Source organism: Stegastes partitus, unplaced genomic scaffold (assembly GCF_000690725.1).
Source record: "Stegastes partitus isolate 25-593 unplaced genomic scaffold, Stegastes_partitus-1.0.2 Scaffold810, whole genome shotgun sequence".
Taxonomy (NCBI): domain Eukaryota; kingdom Metazoa; phylum Chordata; class Actinopteri; family Pomacentridae; genus Stegastes; species Stegastes partitus.
In genome coordinates, this window is record NW_007578541.1 from 39,318 (window position 1) to 54,080 (window position 14,763).

The following is a 14,763-nucleotide window of genomic DNA, read 5'->3' on the forward strand; positions in this document are numbered from 1 at the left end:
AAAGGGGGACAGGGAGTGATATCTCATTTCAAATATAATCTTATCATCATGCCGACGCCCCTGAAAATGTCAAGGTTGCTGTGGGAATCTGTAATCTCTGTGGTGATAATGAGTTTTGTGGCACACAAAGAGAGGGGGAGGCACTGGGGGTACCATTCCTCTGCTGACACAACCACTCCAGGCTTTCACATGGCTGTACGAGTGCGTAAGTGTGTGTGACAGAGAGAGCGAGATAGAGGGAAAATCCCTGCTCTAACCGGATTTCCATACTATCTCTAAAACGAACAGTCCGACAACCACCAATACATTAAAACAAAATGCAAAATGGGCAAAGGTGTGCAGCGAATACCTGCATGTACCTACTACAGTTTTGCATGAACAGTAATTAATAGAAATCTTTACCATGGAGAAAATTTCTGTTGCACATTTGCTACGTTAAAATTGTTCATGCTTATATTAAAGTCCTGAACTGCTACTTATTTGATTCCTTGGAGCTTCTCAGCATTGTAAACAAATGCATTTCCCCCAGGCACAACAGATTGAGATTAACACAACTTCTTTATCGCATTATCTATCTCTAATTACCACCCTCATTTAACAGCCCAGCTCGCAGCAAACCCCCGCCCGCATTTGATTTTTCACTTCACCTCTGCTAATAAAAAGACATGCACACCTCAAGCCAGCTTTAAAAAAACATAAAAAAGATTTTGAAAAAAAAAAAAAATCAACCTGCTCAGAAGCATCCCCTACACACGGAGGCGCCTTTCTTTGTGGTTTCTCCGTTTGTTTTTTGCAACTTTGGAATAAAACAAAAGAGCCAAAGTGATGCTTCCCAAACTAAGACAGTGGTATATAAATCTACTCACGGTGGTTGGTTCTAATTTCCCTGCAGATAATCCTGTGAACGTCTTTAGACGCTCGGTTGCTGGTGATACTGCGTGCCTGCACACTCTCCTCAACCTGTCCGCTCCACACCCAGTGAGCACTAACCATGCCTCCCCCTCTGGCAGCTTCATCACCCTCTCCCTCTCTCCTGCCAAAACCCCCCTCCTCCTCCCCCCTCCCTCTGACCATCTCCTCCTCCTCCTCCCTTTGCTGCAGCTGAGGTATTCCCACTGCACAGATTCTCCCGCTATATGAAGATGTGGATGGTAAGAATGAAGTACTTGTAAAAAAAACACATTTGTTTCATCAGACAGAATGACATTAAGCTACTAATATACTGCAACATACATGGCAGCATGATTATGAGACAAGAGAGCGATCCCTGAGTTCTGCATATTCCAAGAGCTTTTAGTCTCTCCTGAGTGCACTTATGCGAGTGTGCTCCCATGCATGCGGAGGCACACGCCAACTCGATGTTACACAGGAACTACCACCCATTCCAGTCCACATCACCCAGCTGTGCCTGATAACCTACACTGGGTATCCTCTTGTACATGGAGTAGTAGTGTACAGCGCCCTCTACTGGTCGCCCAGTAGCTGCACCACGCTCTGTGTCTTTACAGTGTAATTTTAACCTTCATACGTCCCAGAAAAGAGCTGTGAAGCCGATTTGCTTGTACTTTTCCCCCTCATCACTTTACAACATGAAGGAAACAAGCCCAGACGCCACCTAGGACAGTGGCGGTCTGCTGTTGGGTGTGAACATGTCTTTAGTGAAGCCTGCGGTGATAAGCTGAGTTGAGGCAAAAAGCAGGGAACAGATAGTCAGGTGGGGCTTTGTGGTGAAAAAGGATAAAGGCCATTCTCTGCCTTTCATCCTCGTCTTTGTGCTGATGAATTAATCTTACATTAGCATCCTTTCATCATCAATCATTAACTCCTCTCTTCTCCCTGTCACTACGCCACCTGTCTGGTTGCCCTCATTTGTTACCATGACCTTTTACTAAGTGTGTGTGTGTGTGTGTGTGTGTGTGAGACTCACCATTGACTTATCTGTCAGTTGAAGTATTTAATAACTTCAATCTAAGCAACAAATGGACGCTGGCGTTAATCAGTGATGCCCCTGATGATTTGTTAACCCTCTGAACCCCTAAACCTACCAGCAAGTTTGAAAGCATGTTATCTTTAAAAACTTGACAAAATCACACCATTTGTCAGTCTGAAGCTGAAAAAATAGAACCGTCTGACTTTCAACCATCCTTGAACTCAGTGACGTGATGTTCTGTCGGGAAAATAATCCAAATCTAAGCTTAAAAACAAAACAAAAATGAAGTTCTAAAATGTCTGCCATATTTACAGTCAGTATTTTTCCAGTATTGGTAATACCTGGGATGAATAATCAAAGAAATTCAACTTTATGTTTTTTCTTTTTCATGATTCATGGCAATCTAACTTTCTATTTTTGCATAAAATGCTTTTGAGTTTGTTCTCCTTCTAGTCATGGCTCTGCTGTTTCCATAAAGGTGCAGGGCTTTATATTGCAGTGAAAAATTAGGCCAAGGTGAGTAAAAAAGTGAGGGTCAGAGATTTAATAACACTGGATTCTAGAGTATTTACTTTATAGGAAGGCAAAAGGGGATTTTGGGCACAGTATGCATTCTCAGAGAATCACAACTTGACATCTTACACACAAATAATCAGTCGTGACAACAAGCAAAAGTGAAGTGCCACTGTGACTAACCTGCCGTTGTCCCGGCCAACGCCCCAGACCCGGATACTTGCAATTGGCTGGGAGTGAAGCACACTGCGGTCCATTGGGTCAACCAGGTTCAACATATTATTCTCCAGCACCAAGTACATGTCCTTCCCCTGGGCACACACACACACACACACACACACACACACACACAAATCCTTCAGATCTCATCACAAAAACATGCAATCGTTATTTCCTGCAGCTTAAGATGTACCCAAAAAAGTGGTTCTTTAAAGGTCAGGAGCTTTTTTTTACTCACCTATAAAGTATATTTGCCTATGTGTGCATATATGGTGTGTGCAAGTGTGTGTTCGTGTGTGTCCATGAGTGTTCTCTGGCTTTGAAGGCCTCTAAATAAATTATCAAACCCTAAAAAGAGGGGGTGGGACATGAAAGGTTATTGAAAGAGGGATGAAGCCCTCTCTCTCTCTGTTCTGTCGCTTCACATTAAATACAACCACAGCGGAGAGGGGGAAAGACTTCATAACGTTGCTCTACTTTCTACTCGTCTTTCCTCCTTCTTCCCTCCATCTCTTGACATATATTTCTGAAGACTGTTGCCCCGGCTAACTTGTGCTGCTGTTTTCTTTGCTCCACACTTATCTTTTAATTCATCTCCATGGCTCTCTACAAGCCCTGGTCCTCTCCAAAGCCTTTACTTCCAACAACTACAAACATGTCATCCTTTATTTTACACCCAGAACCGTACAAACACACACAAACACTTGTTCCTCACCTCTCCCCAGATGCCAACAGTGTCTCGAATGTCATTCTTGCAGTACGACAGTTGTCGGATGCAGTTGTTAACAGCAACACTGCTCTTTCCAGGAGCCAAGTCCTCTTCTGCCATCTCCACCCAACCCAGAGAGCGCACTGCAAAACACTGGAAGACACACAGACATACGAAGTGATGACACTCATGTGCATACAGGACATAAAGACATATTACAACTTGTTGCACCGAAAGACGTAGGCATTGTTTTAGGCTCTAATGGACCTTAAAGGTCTATTTCCTCCTCAGTGACTTTGAACGGCACCAGCATTTTGCTTAAAATTACACATTTGAGGTTTTGACTTGGCAACATTGTGAAGATAAAGTGAAACAATTTAAACTTCACAAAGAAAAAAGAAGACAGGTAAACAGATGAAGACAACAAAGCCGGCTAGCAGACGGTCAGACAAAGAGAGGAGAGAGACCCATCCATCTGTCCTCATCAAGTATTCATTTGATTTCAGCAGCCCATTCAGAAAGTACTCTGGTGATTATGTAGGTCAGAGAGGCAGATACTGAGAGAAGCAGGTGACAGACCGTGAATAAAGTCACTATCATACCAACCAGTGAAACCATAGTTTAGTGTGCAAATTTGTTCATGTGCAATCAGCTTTCTAGATTTTGGTATACAAACATTGCCACTGACTAAGGTCATATTGATAGTCATCTCTCTTACTAGAGAAAGGGTCCATTTCAATCTCCCACTGCAGTGGACTATCTGCTGCCATTAATGTGTGTTTCAGAGTGTGCTACCGGACCAGATGCCCTCACTGTAGGACTGTGTTTGTGTCTGGTATTCATCACAATATCACTGTTGCTAAGGATTGTGAATTTCTGCCAGATAAACACACACACAGAGCAGACACCAGCCAAATCAGCAGCACGTCATCAAGCTGAGTGTTGGTTTAAACTCTAATCTGCAATGCTTCAGATCTATCCAGCCATCCGTGGAAACCTCAAACACACCTTAAATGTATTTTAGCCTCCCTGAAAACTGGAGCAGATTGTGACAGAATGCATTGGATCTGTATCATGAGAGACAAATAAAAGTTAAATATATACCTTGAGCTGACATTTTGCAGCCAAGTGGTCATGGCATTCGATTGAGCATGATGCATTAAAAGCTTAAATGTCTCATTTTAATGTTAGACAATGAGAAGGATTTAATGTTTAGCTTTTTGACAGTTCTTGAACTACTCCTCTGTGATATGCCATTAGGCTGGGAAAACTAACCAAATCTAAGCTTAAAATTGTGATATCTCATCAAAATCACTTCAGTTTACATGTCTCATTTGAAAATTATCTAAAAAATACACTGTTCACACTGACCAGGTTTTGTAAAAAGCTAAAATTCTGACCTCCTTGGTACAACCATGAAGCCACAAGTGACTCAGATGACACATGACAAACATTAACAGACATTTCTGCTGAACTGCAGGCTGCATTCACACAGAAATGAGAAAACTATAGGTGCCATTTAAAAATGTAAGTCGTATAATATCTGTAGTATGTAGAGCCACAAAATATCTAATCCAAGATGTATTTTCTACTTTTATTATTTCTGGCATTATGGCTGTGTCATACTGCACAAGACAGTTTTTGAGTTCTCCCTCCTTCTAGCCATGGTTGTGCTGTTTCCATAGAGGTATGGGACTTTATATTGCAGTGAAAACTGAGTCCACAGTGAGTAAAAATGTGACAGGAAAAGAAAATGCCCAGAAACTGCTTGATTTTCAGAGGGTTAAGAAGCCTGAGTAATTAATAACCGTGTCCTGAGCTGTGGCTCAGCTGGTTAACCAGGTTGTCCTTTAACCTAAAGGTTGCGGGTTTGTTATCAGACTCTTCCTGATCATTCGATAGCTGTACAGTGTGTAGTGGCTGCAGCAGCTTTCAGTAATCACACTTGCAACTCAAAAAATCCCTGTCTTATTCCTCATTATTCCTTTTTTTTTTTTTGGTTTTAAAGAACGTTTTCATTGCACAGCCTTGTAAAACCATCACTTTGCATTTACTGCCCATACTGTATGACCATGTGACGAAAAAAATCTTTTCAGCCGTAATGCACCAATGTGCAGCGAAGAGCTGCATTTCCCTGTCGTACCACTGGGGGGCAATAGTGCCCAGCTATCTCACCCTATAGCTGGACCAGCCACACTGATCCACCATGGATCATATGTGTTAATAACACCACATGGAACCAAACAGGTTCAGTACACCAACAGACTTAGAGATGCACAGCGTCATTCCAAAGCAGGAAGCCTTGAGTACAGGGAATGTTGATTATATTCAACAGTGTTTAAAGGTAGGATCACACAAGACATAAATACAAGCCTGAAGTATGTAACCTTAGACTCTACATAAAACAACATTGCATTAGTGAAGGTATTGTGCCAACACTAATAGATTTAGAGTCTGTTACATTGAGCAAAGAAGAAGTTGTAATCCAAAAATTTGCTTGAATTGACAAAGAATTTCCCAAATGAACTGTTCAGACACTTAAAAGTTCAAAATCGTGCTGTCTAATAATTGTCTAAATAGATAAATTGCAATAGCTGCAAATTGATGTTAAGTATGACTTAGTCCTGTGCATAAGACCACAGATTCTGAAACGCAAAGAGCACTTTTCAGGCTAAGGTCTAAATTAGGAAAAGGTTTTTATACTTTTGCCTCTGGGTCACTGTTGACACTGCTGGACTCCTCTTCTTCCACAGCTGGACGGTTCCTGAAAAAAGAAAAGAAAAATGGCATACAGGATGCAGCTGTATGAATACCAGCGTGTCATTATTACCAATGTAATCATTAGCTGCTGTGTTAACAAGGTTTCTATGTCACCAAGGCTTTAGGCAGTCATTACGTTAATAGACAACATGGACCCATTTCCTGAGTACAAGAACCAACTTCCTGCTCTGTCTCAACTCATTTGACTCTAATTAAACACAAGGTTAGAGAAACTGACTAGAGAAGAGAAGAACTAATTAGAAGAGACAGAGACATGTGGCTGAAAAGCAAGAAAAAGAAGGAAAACATGTTTTATAATTTAGTGCAGCTCTTTTTGCGTTCATGGACGTGTAGGTTTTGTGTCTGCGTGTACAAGTGTCTCACCTTAGCTTGAGTGATGCGTAGCGAAGTGTAGCACCCTCAAACTCCTTCAGACTGGGGTCAGGGTTCACCGTGGCCGCCTGCAGGTCCTGACGCACACAGGTGACATTGTCAGAGTGAAAAATGACACCTTTGGCCAGAGGGGTCCACTTTAAAGCCCCTTTCACACATGTAACCTGTAATATTGTCTGGGAGGACTGGTTTAACAGAGACTTGTCGTTAACACACAAGTCTCCTACATGTTTAAAAGAAAAAAACAACTGTCAAGTTTAATCCCACTGGACATAAAAATCAAAAATAAGATGCTTGCTATTTTTATTTTTAGGTGCTTCATGGTTGTTGTAAAGTGATCTTGATGTATTTTGTTACCATTTCTTAACCTTCTGAACCCCAAGCAGTTTTTAGGTGTTATATGTTACTGTCACATTTCTACTTACTGTGGGCTCTTTTATTGTTGGAATATAAAGTAATAAAGTCCTGCACTTCTGCGGAAACAGTATAGTCATTGCTAAAAGTAGGGAGAACTGTGTATTTTGTGCAGTATGATACAGTTACGTCTTAAATCATTTAATAAAAATAAAAAAAGGAAGAGAAAAAAAAAGAAAAAGCAAAAGATGGATTTCTTTGACTATTCTTTTTACATTTGAAAAACAACCTGGAATCAAAGTGCCCACAGGTGGTACCAATACTTGACTAACTGATGGCTATACATACTATACATAGTTTACTACTTACATTTAAATTGTGTCTTTACTTGTCTCCTATTTGCTGTGTGTAAACAGAGCCTGCAGTTCAGCTCAGGTGAAAAGTCCCAGAACTGTTTTTACTGTTGCAGCTGACTCAGTAATTGCTTCTCTGTTGTGCTTTTAGTTTTTTACAGACTCTATTTCCGTTAAAAGGAATGCATTTTTGGCAGTTTGCTAAATAGGACATAGAATGAAGTGATTTTGATAAAATATCCTCTTTATTTAAGGTTACATTTGTTTGTTTTTACTAAAGAAACTAAAAGTCACACGACTAGTTCAAGGACTGTATGAAAGTTAAAAATCTTTGATGATTCTTTCTGTTTTTACACTTTCCTTTCAAACTCACTGGTAGGTTTAGGGGTTCAGAGGGTTAATGTAGAAGAGACTATGACATAAGTCTTTTAGCAGTGTTGATATTCACGTGTTGTTCATCTGTTTTTAGGTTTGATTTTCCTTTTCCAGATGTTGGAACTTTCTATTACATAACAGCTTCGTCGTCTCTTGCGGTTGTCTTACTTGGTGTAACACAGTAACACGGCACGTAAGAATGCTCCCAGAAAAACACATTCCTGGCTTTTTACCAGGAATGCTGGCACTTTTGTTCCAACCAGAGCTATGGCAGCTGGTTGAACGTTTCTGGCAGATGTCCAGAAATGTTGCATCATAAACAAAAAACACCAATATGTTTAAGTATGTATAACTGTCAAAAAAAAATCACAGGTTACAGGCCACATGGGAAAAGGGCTGAAAGACACAAACCTTGCAAAAACCAAATGTAAATATTTAGACCCTACACAGTGTATGCCAGCATGCATCCAAGTGTGGGAGGAATGCCCTTGCTGGATGAAGAAATGGCATTGGTGTGTTATGTGTAATGGGGCATGCTGCATCAGGAAAAGAAAGTTAACACATTGTATATACACACTTGTGTGTGCAAATACATTCAGGTTTGTATAAGTAGGACAGAGAGATGAAAATATTTTACCCGCATATGTGAAGAAAGAAACAACCTGTTAAATGTGTTGCTGCAGCACGTTCTTACATCTCAGGCATGATAAAATGCTGTGGTTGGTGCAGTTACATTTATGTTGAAGCATCAGCCACGCATGCTTTTGCCCAGGCAGTAACTTCTAGCACATATTGCATAAATGCACACACTCACACAGTGGGTGAGGTTAGACCAAGAACAAGACTCGCTGACACTGAGTGCATTATACTTGCCTTCCACACTTCACTATCAATTTTTCCGCCAAATTCACTCCACACCTGTTTCTACATACAGCGTTAAAACACAAACACACACAGTGGTGGGTCAAGGATTGGGAGTCAAAGGTGGGAGGGGGAGGGGGGAGCAAGGGAAGAAAGACAACAAGGTTGTTAGCTAACTAGCTTACTCCACACTGAGTGGGTGTTGCAATAAGGAGCAAACCAGCAAAACATTTCTTAAATTAAACTGAAATCTCAAAGAACAGTCAATCAAGCCTTCAAATGTTTCCTCTGATTGTCTTGCTCCTATTGAACATTCACCTTGCTACTGAAAATCTACTGATTCTTGATTAGTAGAACAAAAGCAATACAGATATACAGTACCATCAGTGACTTTTTAGACAGTGACACTTTTTCTGTTGTTTTTGAACTTTACTACAACACAATGGATCTAAATATTAATAGTCATATTACGCTTTAAAACAGAATAGGTAAGTGGTGACTGTGTAAAGTCTAAACACAGTGCAGTCAGTGTTTACTGCACACATTGAAAATACCACTGCACAAAGCAGTCTTCATTACGAATGTTTTTACTGCACTTGTTCTCAGTGCACATACCAAACCAATTAAACCTCACAGTCATTGTTTTAATTGAAATGTGCTGAACGACTGAGTCAAATCAATGTCATTGTCCAAATACTTGCTCACTGCACTGTATATGATACGTGCAGGCATATACAGCAATATAGGTACAGTTACAGCAGGAATTACTTGTCTTATCTTCTCCCAACACACACACACACACACACACGCAAACCTTCAAAAAATAAAAGAAGGAAGAGAATAGTTTGTGGAAAGTTTGAGGGTTCTACCTTGTCCTCATCATCATGATGAGAGCGACACTCTTGATCTGAAATTCCCTGCAGAGATGTGGAACGAGGCTAAAGAGAGAAAGAAAAGAGAGAGACATGAAATGACTATGATGTCCATAATGAGAATCTAGTGGACCGGTTACCACACCGTGTTTGTCTGTCTGCCATTTTGGCTTTGGTGTCACTGGCTAATTCTCAAGCAGTCTGGAGGTCAGTTGCTACAGATGGATGTGCCAGGGAGAGATTCTGGCACATCCATCTGTCAACATCAGTCCATTCTCACTGGATCAATATTTTATCTACAACATGCTGCTCTCTATCAATCTTCTTTCTTCTCTCCATTTCCATCCATCATTCTACATGATTGACTGATTGATTGGCTCAGTGTTCTTGTATTCCCGTATTCTGTCGCTGGACTGGAGTATTGATGGTCCTCTCTGTGCCTCACTCTTTTACCCGTCTGTCCTGACGTGTATTTCTATCAGCCTGCTACTAATCTTAGTCAAGGCCACAGAAAAGAACATATCAAGTCAGACAAAGTTATTGCATTGTCAAAAGAAATGTGAACATATGGCAGCTTAAAATTAATTCTTATGTAACATACAGAACATCGAAGACAGTGAAGCAGAAAAGACGTTTTTTTGTTTGCTACTTACAAAGTAGCAGCTGTTGACAAATCCACAGGTGGGGAGGATGGGCTCATGAGTGGAGAGAGGCTCCACTGAACTGTCAGAGGTGGTGCTGCCTGAGCGAGTCGAAGCCCTAAAGAAGACCTCTGCCTGGCACGACTGCATGCACACACACACACACAAAAGCAGGTATTAAAAAAATGCTGTATTCATTACATCTTTGTTGTGCACTGCGACCAGTTCTATAAATACTGACTAGGTATGTTTACCCAATCGAGACTAACAATATAATTTTCCTTTTCAGCTAAATTGCACTGGATTAATAAGACTTTATTAGATGTATTGCATTCATGGCATTTAAGTTCAACTTCATTACTTCTGCGTTAATCTAAATGTATGACTTCATTAGTTTTCCTATTGTTCCTCCTTGTCTCTATACTTTGTGTGTGGATTGTCTTCAGAATATACTCCAACCATAATTTGAGCCTGACCACTGCAGGAAAGAAAGAAAAAAATAAAACAGTTTGCAGTCATTTACATACATCCACATTAAGCCGATTAAATTTGTAACAGCTCGGCTTAAAACTTTCCTTTTTGATAAAGTTTACAGTCAGGGTTGGCTCAGGTGACCCTGCAGTCATGCTGCTATAGATGCAGGCTGCTGGGGAACATTTTGTCTTCTCTGTTGTAGTTTTTATTTGGTCCTCACTTTAGTTAATTTAGGCTCAGGATGTACATGTTTCTGATCTGCAGTTACTGGGCGTATCGACCTCCAAAGTGTTTAATGTTCTTTTTTGCGTTGTTTATCTGTTTTCTCCCTCCTATTCTTTTCCCTCTCCCCTAGCCTCACCCCAGCCAGTGGAGGCAGATGACTGTCTTCCCTAGGTCTGGTTCTGCTGGAGGTTTCTTACTGTTAAAATACTTCTTTTTTCCCCTTTCCACTGTTGCCAAAAAGCTTGCTTAAAGGCAATTATTTGGAATAGTTTGGATTCTCTCAATAACATACATTCTTTAACATTCCCACTGAAAAGGAAAAAGAAATTTAGCAATTTCATGTTGTTTAGGCGTTATCCTGTGTGAGCTCTCTACGAAATACCCCTGGAACACGAATGTGGAAGCAACTTGGTTTCACATAAAAACTGCAGTTTAAAATTTAGAAAGCTGAATGCATCGTCTGGGCTGATCACATCATCAACTGTGGGTGTGAGTGTCACTCTGCTGTTGTGTCTCTCACCTCATGGTCAGGAGTGGGTGAGGGGCTGAGCGAGCCCAGGGAGTGTTTACGTGGTGTTGAGGCTGTGTGGTCTCCCAGGGCCGGGGATTCCGTCTGTCCAGGGGGAGCTGGATGGGTGGCAGGCCGCTCCCACTGGGTGGTGCCTGTAGGGATGTGCCAGTAGTAGATACCGGCCATATCTGTGATTTTCTTCCATCCTGGAGGCAGGTCAGGGTCTGTCTGGAATGACTGTTCACTCCAGATATCTGGTGGTGAAGAAAAGCACATTTGGATGGTTTAGTGATACATACAAAAAATAGAAGTGCTCATAGACCTCATATACATGTTTATACTTTTAATATGCGACACAGTGGCCAAAGAGCAGTCGGACCCTCATTCCCTGTCATTCCCCTCCTCTTTCATGTCTGTCTATACTGCACATATTGCATAAAAATTAAAATGCCGAGAAAAAAAATGCATGCATAAAAACACATCTGTTACAACACACAAACATAGAGTTCTGACTTTTCTTCCATATAATCAAATTGGCTGCTGTTAAATGAAAGTTAACCCACACTGAACAAAATCAACAGCTGACGGGGCTTATCAGCATCTGCTGCAGCTGTCCTTTTAACAAACCATGTCTCCGTGTCCACAGACAACAACTGTGCAGAACTTGTTAAGCACTTGTCGTTGCATTTGTGCAGCACACCCACGCACATTTTTCAAATGAAAGATATCACACAGGCATAAAACAACCCCTAAATATACACAGGCGCAAGCACAAGTCTCTCTTTTCTCACATTTGGAACAGTTGTCATATAAAGTCCCATTGAGAAAAACCAAGCAGAGCTTAAATGTATTAGGCTTTAGTCAGCATGACACAAATGAGAAAATATTATTCTCTGGACCTAGTAATTGTATTAGCTCCTTTCTCAGGACACTGTTAGAGACAAATCTGCTGTTTTATTTCCATGGGTGTATGATCCATTGTGGGGTTTTTTCCATTCATTGTTTTCCACCAGCTCATAAATCAAAAGTTATGTCCCGAATACAAGACTTATGATCTGGAAAAGGGTGGACAGCCAATTATCCATAACGATGCCACAAATAAAATTATCTCGATTATTCATGGCGGGTGTGATGTCAGGGTACATGTTAACATGAGCTAAACCTCACCAAGAAAAGAAAAAAAAAAAACAACTCTTCTTCTTTCCACGTATAATACACAAGTTAGGTAAAGTCAAACAGATTTATCTGAAAAACCACTTAACTTAGAAAACAAAGCATTGGCGATGAAGATCATTTCAGAAGGTAACAAGCATTGAAAAGAAAGAAATGAGCAACTACATCATCTGTACCACCTCTCTTCAAGCTCGATGTAACCCAGGTCTGCAGCGTTGCTTCCAATAAATCAGCCTGAACCTAAATCAAACTCTTATGTCTCCTGTCAATTGTGTCTGTAAACCTAAACCTAATTAGCAAACCTAATTACACTTTGCCAGCAACAACAATGAAAGCATTAGTGGTAAAACCTCAATTTATGCTGTATACTAAAAGCTGTACTTGTAGCAGTGTGGGTGGTACCACTGACTTTACTACTCACTGGAAAAGTTAAATACATAGAATCAACACAATTCTAAACTTTATACACATTGACTCCCGTACTTAAAGAATACATAAAAGAAAAAAGTCACAACTTTTTCAGTTGTGTAGTTGTGGTTGTTATGACTTGAGAAGAAACTGAAGCTAAATAAAGTGGAAGGATGAGGTGAAATCATCTCCAATCTAAAAAAGTAAATATCGCCACTACAAGCTATAAACATGTTCTGTACCTACAAGGCCCACAGCACTTGGTGTCATTTGAAAACCAGAAAAACTCTTAATAATTGATTAAGTTGCATGTACTGGCTCAGTATGTATAGATTTATGCGAAATCTAAACTCCAACAGAACACAGCATCAGCATATAGAGCAGATGCCTGTTACCATAATTCATCTGACAGTGATACATTTAGAGGAACTACAGCTGTTACCTTGAAAACACACACAGAGATCCTGTGTGGAGATGGAATCTGAGTACTTTTATTAATATTTCTTCACTCCCTCTTGTACTAAATGTCATCTCATCTGAAGGCTACAGTTTCCTGGCAGTCAGGCCACCTGAAGCACACACACACTGAACTATTGATGGGATCTTTGTGTGTGTCAAGCTGATGTGGTGGCAGAGGCAGTAAAGATCATCTGAAACTGCATCAGGGGTTGTATCAACTCATAAAGGTGATATAAGCTCTGAGGGACTGGTCAGCTGGTGCTGAGGGCAGGTCTGTATGTTTATGTTTGTGTGTGTGTGTGTGTGTGCAATTGCAAAGAGTTCTTGAACTGCTGACCATGCTGATGAAACACAGCCCGTGGGCCTGTTGCCACGACAGCAGGCCATATGTCATCATGACGACTCAGTCAGGCCAGATTGAGATGGAATTCAGACACACAAACACACACATACAGAGATGAGATATGAAGACTTTTAGTGTATCTACAGTAACAGAAAATCACTGAAAACATATCAAAATGTGCACATACAGTCTTGACAAAAGCAGACATCCCTTAGGGCTTAAGACTGCGCTTTAGAGCAAGGAGCTGTGAAGCAGTGCCTTCTGGGAGTTGGAGTCTTTTGTGGGGGAAAAAATAGGTCAGAGCAAATAAAACTACAACAGAGAGAAGCTGGTTGTCTCTGTCTGGTGTGAGCGAGAGGAAAGATGGTGACTCAGAACGGGTGCCAGTATGAGAGGAGTACTGGATGTGGATTAAAGCATGTGCACGCACAAGAAGAGAGAAAGAGAAAGGAGAGCTCTGGCTGACATGGTTTGTAGGCTCTATCCTGAGTCAAAGTTATCAGTGTCACTCCTGGCAAGCGATGTAGCAAGTGAGGAACTGGAATGAACAGACTTAGCGTGCTAGCACTGATGCTGACAGTTAACGTCACCTGTGCAGCTGATGAAAAATGTGCCACACTGGAGCTACGTAGCAGTTAGCCTGTGATAGCCACAGTTAGCATGCAGCCCCATGCCAGAGTACAGTTTAGCTGAGGGGGAGGGGAGAGCAACCTGCTTCTGGAAGCAAAACACACATACATACACATGTTCTCTGTGGAAAACGATACCACACATACACAACACCGCACCAAGACCAACGCACACATTCATTCAGTCACAACAAACACACAAAAACAGCACTCACAGACCGCAGATTCCTCTAGCAAACGATACCATTACAGAGATAAACTTCATCCTCATGTTGGAGGAGACACATGCACACACACCTATGCTTGTGCACACACACACACACTTGCACAGCACACTTACATAGCCTTCGAACTCTAACCCCACAGGGTAGTTTCCAGCCGACTTCGATAAATGCACCTACCCTCGTAATTGACAATCACAATGGCCAGCATGTAGTCTTTCCCCAGCATCATAGTTAGCTAGCTGCCTTTCATACAGCAAACCAAATGCTGTAACCAAAAGAGAGAACCCCAGACAGAGAGAGGGAGAGAGAGAGAGAGAGAGAGAGAGAGAGAGAGAGA

The 14,763-nt window shown here is 41.1% G+C and overlaps 1 protein-coding gene across 6 annotated transcripts in view; it reads right to left on the reverse strand.

Annotated features, from left to right (window-relative positions):
• Window positions 1-14,763, reverse strand: part of LOC103365086 (amyloid beta A4 precursor protein-binding family B member 2-like) — a 53,724-nt gene that overhangs the window by 13,686 nt on the left and 25,275 nt on the right. For 5 of the 6 annotated variants that reach the window (XM_008292426.1, XM_008292421.1, XM_008292424.1 and 2 more), the window contains exons 5-12: window positions 11,200-11,444; window positions 9,993-10,124; window positions 9,337-9,405; window positions 8,480-8,530; window positions 6,516-6,601; window positions 6,075-6,135; window positions 3,378-3,524; window positions 2,627-2,754 (exon numbers count right to left, since the gene is read on the reverse strand). In XM_008292426.1, coding sequence (XP_008290648.1) covers window positions 2,627-2,754; window positions 3,378-3,524; window positions 6,075-6,135; window positions 6,516-6,601; window positions 8,480-8,530; window positions 9,337-9,405; window positions 9,993-10,124; window positions 11,200-11,444 — 919 coding nt within the window. The remainder of the gene's footprint in view (window positions 1-2,626; window positions 2,755-3,377; window positions 3,525-6,074; window positions 6,136-6,515; window positions 6,602-8,479; window positions 8,531-9,336; window positions 9,406-9,992; window positions 10,125-11,199; window positions 11,445-14,763) is intronic. The other variant, XM_008292427.1, reaches the window with a different exon arrangement.